This window comes from Pan troglodytes, chromosome 12 (genome assembly GCF_028858775.2).
Source record: "Pan troglodytes isolate AG18354 chromosome 12, NHGRI_mPanTro3-v2.0_pri, whole genome shotgun sequence".
NCBI classification, from domain to species: Eukaryota; Metazoa; Chordata; class Mammalia; order Primates; family Hominidae; genus Pan; species Pan troglodytes.
This window is the reverse complement of record NC_072410.2, coordinates 10,890,206-10,913,156: the sequence shown is the minus strand read 5'-3', so window position 1 is coordinate 10,913,156 and position 22,951 is coordinate 10,890,206. Positions and strand designations below refer to the sequence as shown.

Below are 22,951 nucleotides of genomic sequence, written 5' to 3'. Positions count from 1 at the left end.
TTTAGAAATATTCAAAAGTCATTTGGAGACTCTTACAATGAATGAAAAGATGCTAAGGATGGGCATTATTATTTCAAGTGAGAAGACATTTGAAAATATCAAGTAATGAGACAGGTTCTGGATTCATAAGTTATCACTGAAAGTAACCCCAAAGAGGAAGTTCCAAATATTTAAAATAGTGGCAGCATTGTTGTAATAAGTACATAGCCTTCTATGTGGCCACTGTGGGAGGCAAGATGGATTTGTATGTATAAACAATAATGCAGTTGTTTTAGGTATCTCACATTTTTTAAACATTATGCAGTTATTTATTGTTAATAAATATGTATTGTTAATATTATGCTGACTATTATATATCCCTGTAGACATACTGTTTTATTTTTGCTTCAAAAAAATCAGTTAAAGAAATTAAGAAAAAGGATGGTCTTTTATATTTATCTACATTTCATTTCCAGTGTTCTTCACTTTTTTTGTAGATCTGAGTTTTAATATGATACCATTTTCTTTTAGCCAGACGCACTGCATCGTTTAGCCTTTGCTTAGCATATCTTATAGCACAGGTTTGCTATCAAATTCTCTCAGCTTTTATTTATTAGGCCAATGTGTTTATTTTATCTTCATTTTTTATAACTTTTCATTTTGTCATAATTTCAGGCTTACAAAAAAGTTGCAAGAATGGTGCAGAGAACTCCTGTATATCTTTCATCCAGATTCCCCAGTTAACATTTTACCACATATGCTTTACCTAATCTTTCTTCTCTAGTCTTCTCTTCCCTTCAGAGAGATCTAATTTGCCTTTATTTATTTATTTATTTATTTATTTGAAACAGAGCCTTGCTCTGCTACCCAGGCTAGAGTGTAATTTGCCTTTAAACCTATCTATTAAGTATTTTTCATACGTAGAAATTTGGTTCTTTAAAATCTTCTAAGTCATTTTTATAGTTTCAAGTTTGCTGCTGAAATGCTCATATTGTCTTTTACTTGAAAATAGCAGACTTCAGATACAAATTTCTATATCTGAAGTCTGTATTTCTTTTTTTTTTTTTGAGACGGAGTCTCACTTTGTCGCCAAGGCTGTAGTGCAGTGGCGTGATCTTGGCTCACTGCAACCTCTGCTTCCCGAGTTCAAGTGATTCTCTTGCCTCAGCCTCCCAAGTAGCTGGGACTACAGGCGTACGCCACCACACTTGGCTAATTTTTGTATTTTTAGTAGAGACAGGGTTTCACCATGTTGGCCAGGCTGGTCTCAAACTCCTGACCTCAGGTGATCTGCCCACCTCTGCCTCCCAAAGTGCTGGGATTATAGGCATGAGCCACCGTGCACGGCCTGAAGTCTGTATTTCTATTGCCTGTTATTTTTTGCTGGTTCTCTTTCATGTGATCCTATCTCTTCATAAGCCTATTTTAGTTTTCAGTTTTTTCTATTCTGTGCTGAGCATTTTGTAGAAATAACTTTAGGCCTAGGATGATGTTCTTTTCCTTCAGAAAGGATTTTTACTTACTTCTGTCAGATTTCTGGTGACCCTTACAAACTTTATTCCAATTTCAGGATTTGAGACCTCTGAGCCACTCAGATTCCTGAAGGCTGGGCTGCAGTCTGTGATTCGCATTTTGAGATCCCCTTATAATTGAGGATGGGGGTTACTAAGCTTCCACCTTTTCCAGACTCTGGACTCCACCTTTTGTTTCCATAGACAACAGAGACAGTCTAAAGTGCTGTTGGATCTCTCACCTGGTTCTTCCTGATGGGGTGATACTCTCGGAGCAAATGCAGCTCCAAATGCTGCCCACTTCTCAGGATTTTCATCTACTCCATGGGTATTGGTCTAGTAATCCTTCACTAATTTGTTAGCTGTCTGATGTCTACAAACGGATTTAAGAAAAATATTTTGTCTATCTTTTCTACTTTTTTTAAGAGAGACAATTAGTCTGAATTACCCAGTCTGCTACTTACAAGAAGAGAAAGTTCAGTACCATTTCTTCCATATATATATGTTAGAGTTGACTCACTGAGAATTAAGATGATATCCTAATTACATCTAAAAATCCTTTTTCTTAGATAACAAGTATCTGCTATATAACTTCTACAATTACAGGGCAAAATTTGAATATACTGTTAACCCCCCAGCAGTTAAATTAGAGAACTTAATTTAGCTTCTTTTTTCCTCATCTTTTTTCAGGGCCTCCTTTTCCTTTATTTGTTTCCAGTGATTGCTGTGGGGCTTGTTTTTGTTTTACAGAAACCAACTCTATCCCTACAGACATTCTAGCAGTTTGTATAGCCAAATAATCAGTTGGCAAAGTGATTACAAAAGCTGTCTATTTTTGTGGAATTTATTGTCTTTTTCCTTTATCTTCTCTCGGTTGGAAAAATACCTGCTAGACCCTTGCCCGTGAGTGCGTTTTGTTCATCCCAATGATGACTATATGAACCATAAGGAATATGTGAACCACTCTAGAAAAGCAGGGCTGCTCTGTAACCCTTCATTCATTTCATGCTTCCTGGAAAACTCATACAACATGGTGTGAATGCGAATGTGAAGGACCTCAGCAGTCCACACTAGAAGTCTTGAACCACAAAAGGAGCCCTGGGATGGAATGTGCATTCTTAGGGGACTATTAAGAATATTTACAGTTGGGAATCTAGGGAGGAGGTAAATGAAAATTTAGGGATAATTCTACTTAAGGTAAGAACACAGAGATTATTTTGATAAAGCTATGCCAATCAGAGAACTGAATTAATGTTAAGAATCTAAAACTTGTATGAGAAGCATCTAATCTCCAGAGAAAAATTGATACTCATCTATTAACAAAGTAATCTTCAATCATAAAGTGTTGAAATACATCAAGTATTAATATAGTCACAGTTTTAATAAAAGGAAATATAACCATCATTTAACTAGTTAATTTAATCTTCAACTTAATCTAAGCAATTATTTTTTGTTTTGCTTTAGTTTTCATAGTGGCTTTAAAAAATGTCAGAAACACTGTTTTGGCTACAATCATAAATTCCCTTTTGAACTTCTGAAGTGCTAGACTAAGAATGGAGTTCATAAACTTTAAAAAGTACTACTTAAAACAAATCAAAAATATGATAGTGTTTTTAAAATTTAAAATTGATGAGTGAATTGGTTTTCTTGATTAGTTATGCATTTTTTCTCTATTTTATAATTAGAAAGATCTAATACTTCATTGCATTTCATTAAATACGTAGTCTCATATTGGTATTTTGCCAGAGTAGTATTTTATTTTATTTATTTATTTATTTATTTATTTATTTTGAGACAGGGTCTCACTGTGTCACCCAGGCTGGAGTGCAGTGGTGCGATCTTGGCTCACTGCAACTTCCTTTCACCTCCTGGATTCAAGCAATTCTCCTGCCTCAGACTCCTGAGTAGCTGAGACTACAGGTGTATGCTACCACATTCAGCTCATTTTTGTATTTTTTGGTAGAGACGGTGTTTCACCATGTTGGCCAGGCTCCTCTCGAACTCCTGACTTCAAGTGATCCACCTGCCTCAGCCTCCCAAAGTGCTGGGATTACAGGCGTGAACCACTGTGCCCGGCCAGAGTAGTATTTTAATATCACATTTAAAATGCACTAAGCTGGCCAGGCACAGTGGTTCACACCTGTAATCCCAGCACTTTGGGAGGCTGAGGTGGGCAGATCACGAGGTCAGGAGTTCGAGACCAGCCTGGCCAACATAGTGAAACCCCATCTCTACTAAATATACAAAAATTAGCCAGGCATGTTGGTGCGCGCCTGTAATCCCAGCTACTTGGGAGGCTGAGGCAGGAGAATTGTTTGAACCCAAGAGGCAGAGGTCGCAGTGAGCCAAGATCATGCCACTGCACTCCAGCCTGGGCAACAAGAGCGAGACTCTGTCTCAAAAGAAATAAATAAATAAAATAAAATGCACTAAGCTAAAGATGAATTATTTGGTTTGGATTTGTCTAGATCCTTAAGTTGTAATTATGTGCAATTTTTTCTCACTTTACTAAAAAAAATTGACAGAGGATACAATAGAACTAATAAAAATATTTCAGTGAATAGAGACAGACCTGAATACTGTCATTTAATAAACTTCTAGTACTAAAGTGTATTCTTTGTTTTCACATGCTTTAGTAAGGAAGCAATAAAACTAATAATGTTTGTTGTAATAAACAGTTTCTAATAAGCAACTTATTCACTAGATGTTTTTCACTATTAGGGAAAGCTCTGTTTTTTCTATTAGACCCTTGATATAGACATTTTCTTTTTATAAAATTTTCCACACATACAGTTTTTTATTAAATATAATGTAATTTGAGAATTTTCCAGTGTTAGGAGAAATAGTATGTTTTACCACACTCCTCCACCCCAAGCTATTTAACTATCTTTTCCCTATTTTCAAAAAGCCCTTTTCATTTTTTGGAGGAAAAATTTATGTATGATTGTGTGTATTTTTACTTTTTCCTGTGTGTAAGATACTGAGACATAGAACATAGAAAGCAAAGGCTAAAGCATAAAGATAACAACATTTAATTATCTCAGGGTAACATTTAGGCTTATGAAGTTAGTGTTAAGTAGTATCATAGATAAGTACTGATCAAGAGTCAGAACTAATAACTGTCTTTTCTCCTTTCTCCAAACTTGCTGGGGGGAAAAGGATGTCCTGTGCTACTGTCAATTGCTGTATATAATTGAAAAATCCTGATAATGATTGTCCATTTTCACTTAGCGTGGACATATATCAGGAAGCTACATAACATCAAAGAAGGGTCAACATAACAAAAAATTTAAAAGTAAAGAATATGATGAGTACAGCACCTACAGTGATGACAACTTCGGTAACTACAGTGATGACAACTTTGGTAACTACGGTCAGGAAACAGAGGAAGATTTTGCCAATCAGCTGAAACAATACAGGCAAGCTAAAGAAACCGCAAATATTGCTTTAGGGTCATCATTTTCTAAAGAATCAGGGAAAAAACAGAGAATGAAAGGAGTTCAGCAAGGTAAGTTTGAAATTACAGTCTGTCTTAGAATGTGAGAACCTTATTAAAACAGGCAGCTATGGAGTAAAAACTTAGAAACTTATCCCCGTTCAAGATTAGCTTATTCTTGTAGAATCTAAATTCATTTTCTTTTATTTTGTAGACCTTGAGAACAGAATCTACAAATATTTCAATCTGTATGATACATGAATATTTCAGTTGGAAAGATATTCTAATGATTTAAAAATACATAAAAATGCAATACAACTTTCTTATATTTTTCCCCTTGCTTCTGTGTCATGTCAGTATACAGTTATCTCTGTTGCTGTATGTATTGCTTTAAATTTAGACCAGCTGGGAAGCTATACTTTTATTAGGCTTTAAAATACAGCAGTCATTTTTGCTAAGCAAGTGTGCATGGACTATGAACATCTTTTAAAATTGGAGATAAAAACATAATCTAAAGACATTTCTGCACTGATCACCTGTTTATCTGCAATATTGAATTACATGGTCCCTGGAGAGACCAGGACAAGTTGCCAGCTCTTGACAATAAGTGAAGAAACTATGGGTCATGTAAGCCTCAAATCAGCCTTAAGTATTGGCTAGTCAATATATCTGCTTCAGGAAAAGTGGAGCAATATGAGACTGAAGTGAAGTAGTGAGGAGCCACACTCTGTATAACTACCCTTTAATTATCTTTGCATACAGGAATCAGTTATGAGTAAATTTGGTTATTTCTATGACTTTATTTTTTCTCGATTTCCTAGCAGGATTTCTTTGAAAAATATGAATGTAGGCTTTAGCTGACATAAAGGGAAAATAATTTTTCTACACATATGCTGTTGTACTGAGCAAGTTTGTTCCTGTAGTCTAGATGTTGTGGTATCAGGGATCATCCCACTTGGACAATAAGGGTAATGCAAAAAAGTCTTGCTCATCCCTTCCCACCTGGGGCTTTTGTTTTCAAGCTCCTACTTGTTTGTGCTCTTAAAGAACTGAGTATTGGCCAGGCCAAAGGCTCACACCTTAAGTCCCAGCTACTCAGGAAGCTGAGGAGGGAGGATTGCTTGAGCCCAGGACTTCAAGGTTACAGCAAGCTATGTTCTCACCACTGTATTCCAGTCTGGGTGACAGAGTGAGACCCTGCCTCTAAAAAGAAAAACTAATTTTTGTAATTTGGGTATCTTTTTACGTACTTTTAAATACCAAGTTTTTCAAAAACAAAAGAAGTATAATTTTTCCTGGAGATATATGTGTATATATCTACTCAAAATTACCAGTGGAAATTTGATTTGCTGCTAATTAACCACTGATACCTACAATGTCTTCCTTAAATAGGAATATAATATTTGATTCTCTTAAAAACAGAAAGGCTTGTTAATGATCTTATGCTAAGGAAAATTAAAAAGAATAAAACTTGATTTTGCTTCTCTAGCCATGTGTATCCTTGTTCCTTGCCTTCCTATGTTGTTAACATCCCTTAGGAAACGGTACCAAGGAGATAAGATACAAAGATTTAATTTTTTTCATTGAATCTAGAAGGAAAAAAAAGAATGCACTGTATATTATAGACTATTAAAATGTGCTGTTCCTTATAAACTAATAAATTGAAAGGTATGCTGTTTTTCTTTTAAATTTAAGTACATTGTAACTTTTCTAGGTATTGAACAGAGAGTTAAAAGTTTTAATGTTGGTCGTGGACGTGGCTTGCCGAAGAAAATCAAACGAAAAGAACGTGGGGGAAGAACCAATAAAGGGCCTAATGTGTTTTCAGTATCGGATGACTTTCAAGAGGTACTAAGAATTTATATATAAGGAGGGGAGGAGCTTTTTCATCTTTTAATTTATTTGATGGCAAAGAAAGCATTGCGATTTTAATGATACTTCTCTAGTAAATGAAAAATTACCAGCTCAGATAAAATGAGTATCAATAACCTCCAAAAAATAGTTGTTAATTAGTTGTGAAACTAATTTACAGATTTTGCTGACTTTGAAATAAAATTGTTATGTTTGAAAGAACCTCAAAATAAAATTGCTAAGTTTAAAAGCAAAAATATATCCTCTATTAGTCTTCTTTTGTGCTTTTCTTTCCTAGGAATCATCTTCCCCAGATGTAACTGGCAATGAAGTGCTAATAGCTCAATATGTAGGGGGGACAAGAAGGGAGGCAGTGGTAAATTAACTTCCTTTTTAGAGTTGAAAAGATTGAAAGAGAAGAAAGGGGGATATAAATGGTTGGAAAGGTGAACTTATGTATGTTACATGTTGTAGATATTCAATAAATATATGTCAAATTGAGTTGAACTCTGAACATGAACTTTTAACCTTGTAGTGACTCCCTGGATTACTGTGGTCCAATTCCTGTATTCTACTACTGTTCTAGTAAGATTTGATTGAATTATAGAGGCAATAGTGGGTCATTAAAAGCTGCAGCTTTGGCCGGGCACAGTGGCTCACGCCCGTAATCCCAGCACTTTGGGAGGCCAAGTCGGACAGATCCTGAGGTCAGGAGTTCAAGACCAGCCTGGCCAACATGGAGAAACCCCATCTCTACAAAAATACAAAAATTTGTTGGATGTGTGGTGGTGCACATCTGTAGTCCCAGCTACTCGGGAGGCTGAGGCAGAAGAGTCACTTGAACCCAGGAGGCAGAGGTTGCAGTGAGCCGAGATGGCTCCACTACACTCCAGCCTGGGTGACAGAGCGAGACTCCATCTCAAAAAAAAAAAAAAAAAAAAAAAAAAAAAAAAAGCTGCAACTTTGTGTGAGAGCTGAGAGGGATAGCTATATACTATAATTTGAAAATGCTTGGTTTTCTGATCTCTCAGTTTAAAGATAGTGGGCAGAGATTTCTTAATATGCACTCCTTAGTATACTGTTTCAGGAGATGTTAACAGGTGTGACCTAAAAAAAGAAGGTCAGACCCAAATAAATTTGCAAAACCCAGCACATGCCATCTGCTTTTGGAGATTCTCAGTTGACATTAATGTAGTAAAGCTTGTGAGCAGCTTAGGCAAAAAGAAGCTTATTTTGTTCAACCCATCATTTACTCAACTACAAACTATTTTTTTCCCTACACACCTACTAACATTCACTGAGCCACTCACTGTTCCATGGAACAGCAGCTTTGGAATTACTATGGTTATTATTTTAGAATTTTGGGGTGACTAAAAACCTGCCTGTCATCTTCTTAGACACCAGTAGACCTTTAGAATATGCTGATTTCCCTAACCCAAACTAATACAAATGCTTTCTAAGTAAGCCTGCTCCTATACCCAGTTCTTACACCCTATACCTTTAAACAAAATTAGCTTCCAGGAAAGTGTGACTTTGAGCAAGTTATACCTGTCTCTTTGCCTCAATTTGCTTAATCTGCAAAATGAGGGTATAGTATTAAGTTAACTCTAAGGGCCCCATCAAGCACAACATTTTAGATGTCTGTAGATCTGGGCTATACCTAAAAGATAATCATATAACAGAAAAATAAAGATAAAAATACATTATCAATCATGTCAATTTATTGGCTATCACGAGAGACATTTCTTATGATTCCAGAAACAACTGGGAGTGTGCCAGAGCCCACGGAAGCAGTTCATGTTCAGGAATGGTCTGCAGGTGGCCCATCCAGAATAGCACGAACATGCAGGCCACAGCAGAGTGGCCAAGATAGATCCGTCTCTGTCCTAGGCCTTTCAGAGACTATGAGAGTCTCCAAAGCCAAATCAATTTGGGGTACCTTCAGATTCATCATAATTTTTTTGAAAAATCAAGAGTAGTCACAAAGAAGCAAACTTTCACTGAATTTTAAAGGCTTCTTCATTTTATTGGCCATAATACTCTTAAATTGTTTTAGTATTTACTGTACCTATTACATTTTTTGTAATAAATATTATTTTCCTGGTAGATCCTTACATTTCCTCTACCTGATATATATTAATATTTTATGCTCTTGTCTCTTGTATCAATATATCTTCTAAAGTAAATAAGTTTTAAAATGACCAAGTACAGTAGGTAGCTTGGTTTTTTTTCTCCCTCCATCTCTCCCTCTTTCTCTCCTTCATTCTTGTATTGTTTTTTTATTCGCAGTACTGTCTTGTAATGCAAAGAATATAGGAGGAGTTGCAAGGCACAGTTCCTGAGTTCTGTCAGTCTGCTAACTCGCCATATCTTCTGGGCACTTAATTTTGCCCTAAAAATTTATTTGTTAAAGTTGCTTTAGATTTTCTATAGTACCTTGATTATAGTCAGGTTTCCCATAGCTGTGGACACTGAGATACTTTCTACTCATTTAAGTGGAACTAAACTAAAAAACGAAACAAAACACTTCGTCACCACAATCCTCTATTAAAACAATGAAACGTTATTTGGAAGTAATGTATACAGAAAGAGTAAGTTATTAATGAAACGCTAAGTACAACTTGTTGCATTTTTCAGGGTGTGTGTGTGCGTGATTACCTAATTTTTTTACTTTTTAATTTCAGAGTTATATTCCTCAGGTTGCTCATTGATTTTTGCATAATTTACTTTCTTTGGCTGTTTATTTTATTTTATAACAGCCATGATTCTTTGTATAGAATGCCTATGTGAGCTGGTCATTTATATCTGCTTATTCTAAACGAATCTCTAAACATAAAAATGTTTGTGAATCAAATTTATATAGATTTGAGACACTTTAAATGATTCTGTCATAGTATATTATAAGCAATTTCATTGTGTTCTCCTGGGGTAAATTAGGTATGTTTATATTTTTAAAACGAATCTCTAGGATTATCTGTTTACTTTGTATTCTTGTACCTTTTTTAGAATTCTTACAGTAAAATGTGATTTGAGCTGCGAATGCTGGGGATCAGATTTCAATTTAGACATCTATTGCCTCAATGTTTGCTGTGAGGCAGTCTCTTGTTTTCAGTAGATTGAACTTTATGCTCTCTCTTTTAGCAAATTAAGAGAAAAGGGAAAACAGAAATCAAATCAGAAGAGTAAATAGTCATTGAACTCCTATGATATACAGGGCACAGTGCATGCCAGGTGCATGAAAAATAATGTTGTTTTTTAGAGTTGATGAATGTAGCTCATTACATTTAGCATGGCTAAGCATCATACTCTGCCTTGTTACTTAATCTTATACTTAAAGCAGAAGTTGAATAGGGGACTCAGGAGAAGTAAGGAAAACAAGTAGGGCTATAAGATTTCTTTTCCTTTAATTTTCTTAAGTTTTTTTCTTAACTTTTTATATTTAAAAGTTAAAGGTAATACACGCCGCCTGTTTGTTTGCCCTTTTTTTCCCCTAAAGAAAGTACAAAATAACCACACACATAAAATCTCTAATCCTGCCATCCAGAGACATACACTGTAAAATATGGGGGTATATTCTTTTTGTCTTCTTTCCTTTGCCTTTATTTATTATTGTAGAATTGGGATCAATTTTTTACTTCATAAAATATTGTAAACTTTTTTTTTTGTTTTTTGTTTTGTTTGTTTGTTTGTTTGAGACACTCTCACTCTGTTGCCCAGGCAGGAATGCAGTGGCGTGATCTTGGCTCTCACTGCAGGCTCCACCTCCCAGGTTCAAGCGATTCTCGTGCCTCAGCCTCCCAAGTAGCTGAGATTACGGAGGTGTGTGCCACCACACCCGGCTAATTTTTTGTATTTTTAGTATGGACAGGATTTCACTATGTTGGCCAGGCTGGTCTCAAACTCCTGGCCTCAAGTGATCCCAAAGTGCTGGGATTACAGGCATGAGCCACCATGCCTGATCTGTAAACAGTTTTTATGATCCAAAGTTGTTGATTTTTTAACGACTGCATAATATTCTACCACCTAAGTGTATCATAATATATTTGACCAGTCTTCTAGTTTTAAATGTGTAGAGTGTTTCTCGTTTTGCTGTTTGTTTTACTATGTCAGTATTTTATTATATGAATAGATCTTTGTGTCTCCCTGATAATTCTTTCAAAATAATCCCAAAAAGTACAAGTTGTATGTCAAACAATATGGATATTTTAAAGTCTTTTATAACATACCTATCAATAGTATGAGTGCATATTTTATTGTGTCTTTGCCCAAATTGAGAATTGTGAATTTTTAAGCTTTTTATAATTTTATTTAAAAAGTTATTCATCTTCATTAAAATAGAAAGAAATAGGCTTTTTTTTGCGATCACTAGTAGCATAAGTAGATTACTAGACACATATCTCTCTCCAAATAAATGAATAGCATCAGAATGTTCAATCTTGATCACTTTTTGTAGTCAATTTGTACTTTTTTCCAGATCAACTTAATCATACATTTTGATACCTATTAATATTTCATATGCTGCATTCAAATGGAATTTTTTTCTTGCAGTATAATAAACCAGGGAAAAAATGGAAGGTTATGACTCAGGAATTTATTAATCAGCACACAGTGGAACACAAAGGAAAACAAATCTGTAAATACTTCCTGGAAGGGAGGTGTATTAAGGTAAATTTATAGAGGTATCATAAGTCATTTTAACTTCCAAAATAATCTTTAAAATTAAAGTCTTTTGGGGGATGGTTAATTTTTTTCTCTTCTCATATAGTTGTAATAAAACTGGGTCTTTAAAATGTATCTTGCATGGAAATACCTTACATTAGAGCTCATTTAATTATGTTCTGGGACAATAACATAATTTGTTGAAATCGGATTTGTTTAAAAGACACATAATGCTACGTGGCAAGTACTGTTCAAAGTACAACTAATATTAAATGATTTAATCCTACAGTGACCCTACAAAGTAGTTAATGTTATTATCCCCATTTTATTCATGGCACCAAGAGGTTAAGTAAGTTCCCATGGTAGCTCAGCAAGAAATGGTGAGTGCTGGTTGCCAATTCAGGCAGTATCCTGTGAGGTCTTGCTCACTGTGCTGCCTTAATGCATGTAGCTACATCCACTGTCTTGGGCAGGAATTCTAAGGGGTCATTTGAGTTATTATTTGTTCATTATTAAAGACTGAAGATAATGACCATAATTTTACCATGAGACACCATGTAGAAAATTCAGCTGTTGTTTCTTTGTTTCTCTTTGTTTCTTACCTTTTTTTTTTCTTTTTTCTTTTTTTTTTTTTTTTGTGAATAGGGAGATCAGTGTAAATTTGATCATGATGCAGAGTTGGAGAAAAGAAAAGAGATCTGCAAATTTTATTTACAAGGATATTGTACCAAAGGAGAGAACTGCATTTATATGCATAATATCCTTTATTTAAAATGTATGTTAAATAAAATGCTGGGGTTTTAAAGCATCATTGAGGTTTTAAAAAATAATAAATACACCCTATAAAGCCTAGTTTGGTTTTAAATTTAAAACAACACATTACATAAACCCAGTCTAGTCAAACTTTGTACTTCAAAAGAGCAAACTGACTTTTATTCTTTAGGGAAATGAGATAACTGCCCTTTGGAAAAAATTCTGTGAAGGGAAGGTACTTTAATATAATCAGCTTAAAGTATTTCAAGAGATTGTGCTTCCTGAAGGAGTAGTTGGCAAAATACTTATTTTATTCCATAATTATTTTACTTAAGTTCAGGAGTAAAAAATTATCATTGTGAAAATTATAAGTCTTATCAAATCTTACCACTCAATGATAGATGCTGTATATTCTTCCCCACTCTCCCTTGGGAAATATATACATTTAAATTGTATTCCTGCTCCTACCCAAATTGGAATTTCACTGTATATAGTGTTCTGGTCCTTTAAAAAAATGTATTCTGCAATTTTTCCATGTTAATTTTCCCCCAAATATCTGTCAGGTTGCTCACTACGACTTATGACTAATGAAGCTTTCCCCCACAGAATTGAAACTCTATCACAGACAAAATGTTTATATATATGGATTTTTCTTCTGGACTTCGTGTTTGGCTCCATGGATTTGTTCACCCTCATGTCTGTCTTGCTTTGCTGTGATTATTTCTGCCACAACAGCCACGGTAATATTTGGTAGATTCTGATGTTTATTTTTCCAGATAAATTTTTAAATTCTGTTGTCGTGTTTAAAAAATGTGAAAAAAAAAGAAAGTGAATAAAATGAAAAATGCCTGTTATCATAGATCAAAATGTCAAAAAATGGAACGATGTAATTACCAGAGGAATACATGATGAATTGGAACAGAAAAATTTCCTGTCTCAAAATCCAGAAGCAAAAAGGGAGCAGATTGAAATTTTGACTCCATGAAAAAGCTTGCATTTGCAAAACAAATACATATAACATGAGCTAAATAATAAGATAAATAATGAAGTGAGAAAGATTATGTGTAATTTATATCACTTACGAAGAGGTCATATCCTTAATATATGAGTTTCTAAACATTGAGAAGAAAAATGAGGGAAGAGATACAGATAATTCCCAGAAAGAGAAATGCAAATGGTCCCAAAACATATAGAAAGATGTTCAATCTTGTTCCTAATAAGGGGAATGTAATTTAAGCTACACTGAGATAACATTTGCAGCTGTGTCACGTTTGCAAAAATAAAAAAATCGTGACAGTGAAGTTCGTTAGCAAGGATGTGAGAAAACCTTGATGCTGGCAATGTCAAAATGGTGCATTCCTATGGAGGAGAGCTTGGTAAATGCAATATGCATTTACCCTTTGACCCAGCAATCCCACGTTTTGCAGTTTCTCCACAATAGACCTGGGCAGTAATTACTGATGGCTGCTAAAATCATGAGGTGAAAAGTTAATTAGGAACTTTACAATTGATGGATGGAGCTGACAACACCTGAAAGGACTGATCAGTCTTAACATTACTAAAAAGAAACAACCAGATATTAAATGCCTTTTGATATGATACAGTAGAGAGTATTTGAATACCATCTATGACCAATATTAAAATTAACAAATGATACAAAAATAAAAGGGAAAGGGGAGCTTCTAGAAATCAGTAAAAGTAACTTGGGAGATGTATTAACTAGATACAATTTGTGGATCATCTTTATGTCCTGATCTGAAGAAAGGAATTATAAAAACATACTTTTTTAAAAGTCTGGAAAATTTGTATATTGACTGGTTACTAGTTGAAATTAACACATTAATTTTGCCAGGTTGGTAATGAAGTCATGATTGGTAAGAAAAAGTATTCCTGGCCAGGCATGGTAGGTCACACCTGTAATCCTAACACTGGGATGCTGGGGTGGGAGGATTGATTGAGGCCAGGAGTTGGAGACCAGCCTGGGTAACATAGTGAGACACCTCCCCCACTCCCATAACTAATTTAAAGAGGAAAGGGGCCAGGCACGGTGGCTCATGCCTGTAATCCCACCACTTTCAGAGGCCGAGGCGGGTGGATCACCTGAGGTGAGGAGTTCGAGACCAACCTGGCCAACATGGTGAAACCCCATCTCTACTAAAAATACACAAATTAGTTGGGCATGGTAGCGTGCACCTGTAATCCCAGCTACTTGGGAAGCTGAGGCAGGAGAATCGCTTGAACCTGGGAGGTGGAGGTTGCAGTGAGCCAAGATGGTGCCACTGCACTCCAGCCTGAGCAACAGAGCAAGACTCTGTCTCAAAAAATAAAATAAAATAAAATAAAGGGAAAGAAACAATAGTCCTTATCTGTTGAGAATAGGTATGGAAATATTTACAACAAATGATGAAAGTTGTTGAACCTATGAGGTCAACATGAGAGGGACTTCATTTTATTATTCTCTCTACTTTGGTATGGTTAATGACCTTCAAACAAACTTAGAAAAAAAATCCTAAGTAATGTCATCCTACAGAGAACCATACTTGGAGTATGGCATAAAGCCTTTCAGACTTTTTTTCTATGCTGGTATGTATGTATGAATGGATGTGTATATGTTTATACACATAATTTTTTATTTTTGTGAGATGGAGTTTCACTTTTGTTGCCCAGGCTGGAGTCCAATGGCGCGTTCTCCGCTCACTGCAACCTCTGCCTCCCGGGTTCAAGCAATTCTCCTGCCTCAGCCTCCCGAGTAGCTGGGATTACAGGCATGCACCACCACGCCTGGCTAATTTTTGTATTTTTAGTAGAGATGTGGTTTCTCCATGTTGATCAGACTGGTCTCAATCTCCCGACCTCAGGTGATCCGCCTGCCTCGGCCTCCCAAAGTGCTGGGATTATAGGCGTGAGCCACTGGGCCCAGCCTATACACATAATTTTTTAGAAAAATGAAATCTATAATGATTGTGAATATTGTATTTTTAAATTTAACATTTACATTAATATGGACTGTATTTTAATACACAGTGTGTTAATAAGGACCTTTTTTTCAGATGATTAACTCATTGTCTTATCTTTACTGATTTAAAATGGCATCTTTACCAGACCGTAAATTCTCATTTGTACACAATTCTGCTTCTATACTACTCTTATCTATTGTGGTATTTGATTATTCACCTCTGTAAGAGTATGTTTGATATTTGGTAAGGCAAATACTCCTTCCTTTTTAAAAAAAATGTTGTAATAGTCTCAGGTCAGAAGTGATTTGGCAAATAATAAAAACAAATAAAATGTAATGAATTTGTCCTATTCAAGAAAAATAAATTTTTTCAGATTTGACATATTTCTTTAGAAAGCAAATACTTTATTCTGTTTCTGAAAGCTTTCCATCTATTCTTATGGGGTTTTTGTTATATAGTCATGCTGTTTGTAAATAATAATAATTTTACTTCATTTACAATATTTATACCTCTTATTTAATTTTAATTGTATTGGCCACATTTCCAGAAGAATGTTAAATAATAGTGACTGTGGCAGACATAAAACATGTTTTAATGATAGTGCCTTTTTGTTTTAGCTTGTGGCTGCAGTTTTAAAGTAAGTTTTAAAAAATCAATTAAGAAAGTATATTTTTATTTTACTAAGAGGATTTTTTTTAAACCTAAAAAAGAAATCTAAAAAAGATTTTGAATTTTATCAGTTGCCTTTTGCATCTGCCAAAATGATCATATAATTTTTTTCTTGACCTTATCAGTGTTTACAATAATAAATTTCCTAAAACCATCCAGCTATTCCCTGAACATACATCACCTGAGAGTGGTATATTTTTCACTATACTTCTAGATTTAATATTTTCTTTATACGTTTGTCTCCAAAATCCTAAGATTAGTCTGTAGTTGATTATTGGGATATTTGCCTTTAACATGACATATTAAGCCTCTTAATTTTCTTTATAAATATAAGCTCTTGCTACAAAATTTATATAATATTTTATTTTATTGTGAAAAGTAACAGAGCTTATGTAATTAAAATATAATAGTGTTTGCTATAATAGTGATAAATGTTTTTTTCCTTTAAAAAGTGGCTTTCTAGTTTTAATAGAGAAAAAAGCTGTTTGAATGTTTTTGTATAATTAAAATATCTAACCTTAATAGAATTAAAAATAAGCTGATGTGATTATAGTAAATTCAGTATAATATATAATAATACAGCCTTATTGATTCAGCACAGTTGTGGTTTTGTGTGTGTGTGTGTGTGTTAAGAACACTTAGCATGAGTTCTACTCCCTTAACAAAATTTTAAGTATACAATACAGTATTGTTGACTATAGGTACAATGTTACATAGCAGATCTCTAGAACTTAACTATCTTGTCTAACAGTTGTAGGTTTTGGTTTAAAAAAAAAATTAGACCTTGATTTTACTTGGTCTTTTCCTTAATATTTTTATTTACATGAATTTCCATGCAAGTTCTATCATAGTGGAGCAAAATGTTACCAGGGAGACAACTGTAAATTTTCCCATGATGATCTAACTAAAGAAACAAAGAAACTTTTGGACAAAGTGAGTAATATTTTTGTACCTTGATTATGTCTCTCCACAAATACATTTGACTTGAATCATATTTTATAAGTGATATTTTATGAAACTGCTGAGAAATTGAAAGTTTACTATTTTATATTTTCTTCTATTTGAGCAATATTCTTTACCTTTTTGAACCTCATTCTGTTTATAAAAAATGAGGAGTTAGCTATCTCCAAACCATTTCAACTGTTTTTTTTCTTTCTCTCCCTCCTTCCCGTCTTCCCTCCTTCCTTCCTCCCTCCCTCCCTCTTGCTTGCTTGCTTTTTCTTTCTTATTTCTCTCTCTCTCTGTCTCTTTTCTTTTCTTTTCTTTTGGCAAGGTCTCGCTGTGTTGTCCAGGCTGGGTGTAGTGGCGTGATCTTAGCTCAGCTTACTGCAACCTCCACACCCTGCTCCTTGCCAACCCCCTGCCCTGCACCGCCCCCCGCCCCTGCCCCTGGGGTCATCCTCCCACCTCAACCTTCTGAGGTGGGCACTACCATGCCCAGCTAATTTTTGCATTTTTTGTAGAGACAGGGGTTTCTCCGTGTTGCTCGGGCTGGTCTCTTGGGCTCAAGCGATCCAGCTGCCTTGGCCTTCCAAGGTGTCGAGATTAAAGGCGTGAGCCACTGCGACCAGCCCATTTCAACTTTAATATTATTTTTCTACTAACCAAACTTAAGTCTTCTAGTTTTAAATGTGAGGAAAAGACTCGCTTTGAAATAGTAATCTTTGCCAATTATTTTTAGGTGTTGAATACTGATGAAGAACTCATAAATGAAGATGAAAGAGAATTAGAGGAACTTAGAAAGCGTGGCATAACTCCTCTTCCCAAACCACCTCCAGGGGTTGGGCTTCTGCCAACCCCTCCAGAGCATTTTCCCTTTTCTGATCCTGAAGACGATTTTCAGACAGATTTCTCTGATGATTTTAGGAAAATTCCATCTCTTTTTGAAATAGTTGTAAAACCTACTGTGGATTTAGCGCATAAAATTGGGAGGAAGTAAGTGAAAAACTTTCAAAATGACATCAAATTTTTTTTTCTGAAAATTATCATTAAGAAACTAAGTCATACTCCAAGCTAATCATGTAATTAAACTTGGTTAGAGATAGCACATATCTGGCATGCACGCAGATGGTTGCTTCCACCTTTGTTTTCGGTTCCCACCTGCTGCTTGCCATCAGTGCTTTCCCATATGGAATCCTTATACAGCTTCTGAAACCTCTCAGCATAGTAATCCTGAAGAACCCTGCCTGGTGGGTGGATTTGGCATTTTCACTTGATTATGAGGCTGCATTGTCATTGATAATGCCTTCAGATTGTGGGAAATAGGTCTCCACATATTTGATTATTTTGAAGAGCAATTCCTTAGGCTATTGGCGGAAGACCTCTGGATCCAGATTTTCATTTTCTAACACCACCATTTCAGCCCTGCTGCCAGTCCCCCAGCGTCTGTGCACCTGGGCCCTAAGTCACATTGTTGAGCATTCGTTTAGTCCTGACAACTCAGGAAAGCAAGGAGGTCTCAGCCAATGAGGAACAAGAAATCTATAGCAAATATCACAATTCATTTGAACCATTAAAAGTATTTCTACTAATGTCAGGAAGATAAGTATGTCCACTATTTTGGTAATATTATATATTGTATCCTGGTCAATGAAATAAGAGAAATACAAGTTATAAAGATTAGAAGTGGAGTGGCAGCCTAATTATTTGGGAAGTTTCCCTCAACCCAAAGGAATCAACAGACAAAACTATTGGAAATAATAATTAAATTAGCAAGATGTCAAGAAGGAAGAGCAACATTCAAAAACTGAATGTCTTTTTATATGCCAGCAATAACCAATTACAAATTGTTATAAAAAGTTGGATGTTTATGTAGTAGATTCTAATTTTACTGTAAAAGGTTATATATGCCTGAAAAAGAGGACTAGTAGGAGAGAACCAATAAAATTTTATCTCTGGGTAGTGGGATTAGGGGTGATTCTTATTTATCTTTGTACTTTTCTGTGTTTTTCAAAACAGTAAGTTTTAGAACAGCTAGCGGTAAGCAGCAAGTGGGCTAAAATGAAAGCATGAGGTCTATTTCGTGTTTCTACCTATCGACGATATGGAACAAATTGCTTCTTAAACACACAGTATTCTATTCTGATGTAAAAAAAAGTACTTAACCAATATCTGTTTAGAAGTGTTAACATTCTTGTTTGTTTCTTTTTCTTTGAACTAAGAAATACTATTATTTCTGTCTACAGGCCACCAGCATTTTATAACAGTGCCTCACCACCAGGACCACAATTTCAGGGAAGCAGTCCACACCCTCAACATATCTATAGTTCTGGGTCAAGTCCAGGTCCTGGACCTAACATGTCTCAGGGACACAGTAGTCCTGTGATGCACCCAGGCTCCCCTGGACATCACCCATGTGCAGGACCTCCTGGTCTACCAGTGCCACAGAGCCCACCTTTACCACCTGGTCCACCTGAAATTGTAGGTCCTCAAAATCAAGCTGGAGTGCTTGTTCAACCAGACACATCTTTGACACCGCCAAGTATGGGTGGGGCTTACCACTCCCCAGGCTTTCCAGGACATGTGATGAAAGTACCCAGAGAGAATCACTGTTCTCCAGGTTCATCATACCAGCAAAGTCCTGGTGAAATGCAGCTCAACACCAATTATGAGTCCCTGCAAAACCCAGCTGAGTTTTACGATAATTACTATGCACAACATTCTATACATAATTTTCAGCCACCCAATAACTCTGGTGGTAAGTTTACTTTTTGAAATAATTTATTCCTAATTTAAAATACAGTCCTATTTTTCATTAAAAGCATGACAGAAACGTAAGTTTTAAGTAAAGCTGAGTAAAATTGATAAGATTGAAACCTTAAAATGTTTGCAGTTTGCCAAACTTTTGAAACAATAGAATTTTAGATAACTTTTAGAAATATTTTAAATGATATAATTTGATAATCCAGTGTGCCTGTGATGAAAGCTTTCATTTCTTATGACTGGTGAAGTTTTGTGCTCACTCAATGACTGTCTCTCCCCATGTTATACATGTAGATGGGATGTGGCATGGTGAATTTGCCCAGCAGCAGCCTCCTGTTGTTCAAGACTCACCTAACCATGGGAGTGGGTCTGATGGCAGCAGCACTAGGACAGGCCATGGCCCTCTGCCTGTACCAGGCCTCCTCCCTGCAGTGCAAAGAGCTCTTTTTGTAAGACTTACTCAGAGATACCAAGAAGATGAAGAACAAACCAGCACCCAACCTCATAGGGCACCAAGCAAGGAAGAAGGTGTGTCAGAAGTTATTAATAGCATCTTACCTATTTGGATGGGTTAAAATTTTTAAATGGCCGAGGCAGGTGAATCACCTGAGGTCAGGAGTTCGAGACCAACCTGGCCAACATGGTGAAACCCCATCTCTACTAAAAATGCAAAAATTAGGTGGTCGTGTTGGCATGTGCCTGTAGTACCAGCTACTCTGGAGCTTGAGGCAGGAGAATCGCTTCAACTTGGGAGGCAGAGGTTGCAGTGAGGCTAGGCAACAGAGTGAGACTCAGTCTCAAAAAAAAAAAGGATTAAAAATGAGCTCTGACTTCTATTTCCAATGTATTTCATAGCCACTATCTTGTGATTGATTGTGGTTTCAGTGCCATTAATTGCATTAATACTTAATTGCTAAAGGTTTGACTTGAAGCAGTGAAAAGATCTGAAGCTAGAGTTCAAGGTTGTGCAGACTTGCAAGTAATTAAGCCTTTTGCTTTTTTTTTCTGAAGAAAATAAATAGAACAGGAAAAGGACACCTTTCAGTTTAAGGATTTTGAATTCTAGCCCAATTTCAAAATGATTCAGTTATTAGAGATATTTTTATGTCATAGGCTCTATAATTAAGGATCTGCTATAATAAGAAATATTTTTAAATATAAAAAGATTATATGGAAACTAAGTTTATCTTAGTATTTTTGATACTGGTAAGTATACAACAGTTAGTTAATTCAGTAAAGGATGAGAAAAGTTTAAAGCATCCAGTTCTGTTTATGAATTACAAAACTGATGTTTGGCCACTCTTAAACATGACATTTATGAAAAACTATGTAAAACTATGTAACGCTAGGTAGCTGCAAGCTATTATATGAGCATTTAAAATATATATATTTATAATTTTTAAATTATTTTTGTGGGTACGTAGTAGGTATATCTATTTATGGAGTACATGAGGTATTTTGATAGAGGCATGCAATGCATAATAATCACATCAGGGTAAATAGAGTATCCACCACCTTAAGCATTTATCCTCTGTGTTACAAACAATCCAGTTATACTCTTTTAGTTTTTTTAAAAATGTACAATTAAATTATTATTGACTATAGTCACCCTGTTGTGCTATCAAATACTAGGTCTTATTCATTCTTTTAAACTTTTGGTACCCATTAACCGTCCCCACTTCCTCCCTATCTGCCAGCTACCCTTCCCAGTCTCTGGTAACCATCCTTCTACTCTCTATGTCCATGAGTTCAAATGTTTTAATTTTTAGCTCCCACAAATAAGTGAGAATATGAGAAGTTTGTCTTTCCGTGCCTGGCTTATTTCACTTAACATAATGACCTCCAGTTCCCTGTTGTTGCAAATGACAGGATCTCATTCTTCTTATGGCTGAATAGTACTCCATTGTGTATATATGCCACATTTTCTTTATCCATTGTCTGTTTTTTGTTTTGTTTTGTTTTAAGACAGAGTCTCACTCTGTTACCCAGGCTGGGATTCAGTGACACGATCTCGGCTCACTGCAACCTCTCCCTCCCAGGCTCAAGCAATTCTCGTGCCTCTGCCTCCCGAGTAGCTGGGATTACAGGTGTGCACCACCATGCCCAGCTAATTTTTATATTTTTAGTAGAGATGGGGTTTCACTGTGTTGGCCACGCTTGTCGCGAACTCCTGACCTCAGGTGATCTGCCCGCCTCGGCCTCCCAAAGTGCTGGGATTACAGGTGTGCGCCACCGTGCCTGGCCATTGTCTGTTGGTGGACACTTAGGTTGCTTCCAAATCTTGGTTATTGTGAATAATGCTGCAGTAAACGTGAGAGTACAGATATCTCTTTGATATACTGATTTCCTGTCTTTTGGGTATATACCTGGCAGTGGGATTGCTGGATCAGATGGTAACTTTATTTTTAGTTTTTTGAGGAACTTTCAAACTGTTCTTCATAGTGGTCATACTAATTTACTTTCCCACCAACGGTGTATGAAGGTTCTCTTTCCTCCACATCCTTGCCTGCATTTGTTATTTCCTGTCTTTTGGATAAGACCCATTTTAACTGGGGTGAGATGATATCTTACTGTAGTTTTGATTTGCATTTTTCTGATGATGAGTGATGTTGTGCACCTTTTCATATACCTGTGTGCCATTTTTATGTCTTCTTTTGAGAAATGTCTATTCAGATATTTCGCCCATTTTTAAATTGGATTATTGATTTTTTCCTATAGAGTTGTTTGAGCTCCTTATATATTCTAGTTATTAATCCCTTCTCAGATAGGTAGTTTGCAGATATTTTCTCCCATTCTGTGGATTGTCTCATCATTTGTTTCCTTCACAATGCAGCTTTTTAACTTGATGTGATCCCATTTGTCCATTTTTGCTTGGTTGCCTGCGCTTGTGAGGTATTACTTAAGAAATCTTTGCCCAGACCAGTGACCTGGAGAGTTTACCCAATGTTTTCTGGTAGCAGTTTCATAGTTTGAGGTCTTAGATTTAAGTATTTAATCCATTTTGATTTGATTTTTGTGTATGGTGAGAGATAGGGGTCTAGTTTTACTCTTCTGCATATGGATATCCAGTTTTTCCCAGCACCATTTATTGAAGAGATTGTCCTTTCCCCGATGTATGTTTTTAGCACCTTTGTCGAAATCGGTTCACTGTAGATGTATGGGTTTCTTTCTGGGTTCTCTGTTCTGTTCCATTGGTCTATGTGTCTGTTTTTTGTTAGTTCATTTTTTTGTTTTTGTTTTTGTTTTTTCTTAAGACAGAGTGTCACTCTGTTGTACAGTGGTGCGATCTCGGCTCACCACAACCTCCGCCTCCTAGGTTCATGCCATTCTCCTGCCTCAGCCTCCCAAGTAGGTGGGACTACAGGTGTGCGCCACCATGCCCAGATAATTTTTTTGTATTTTTAGTAGAGACACGGTTTTACCGCGTTGGCCAG

The 22,951-nt window shown here is 35.9% G+C and overlaps 1 protein-coding gene across 1 annotated transcript in view; it reads left to right on the top strand.

The window, feature by feature from the left end:
• Positions 1–22,951, top strand: part of ZC3H6 (zinc finger CCCH-type containing 6) — a 60,487-nt gene that overhangs the window by 30,134 nt on the left and 7,402 nt on the right. The window contains exons 4-11 of the mRNA XM_063789421.1: positions 4,722–4,998; positions 6,641–6,774; positions 11,326–11,442; positions 12,082–12,195; positions 16,641–16,748; positions 17,497–17,750; positions 19,001–19,512; positions 19,812–20,045. Of these exons, the coding sequence (XP_063645491.1) occupies positions 4,722–4,998; positions 6,641–6,774; positions 11,326–11,442; positions 12,082–12,195; positions 16,641–16,748; positions 17,497–17,750; positions 19,001–19,512; positions 19,812–20,045 (1,750 nt within the window). The remainder of the gene's footprint in view (positions 1–4,721; positions 4,999–6,640; positions 6,775–11,325; positions 11,443–12,081; positions 12,196–16,640; positions 16,749–17,496; positions 17,751–19,000; positions 19,513–19,811; positions 20,046–22,951) is intronic.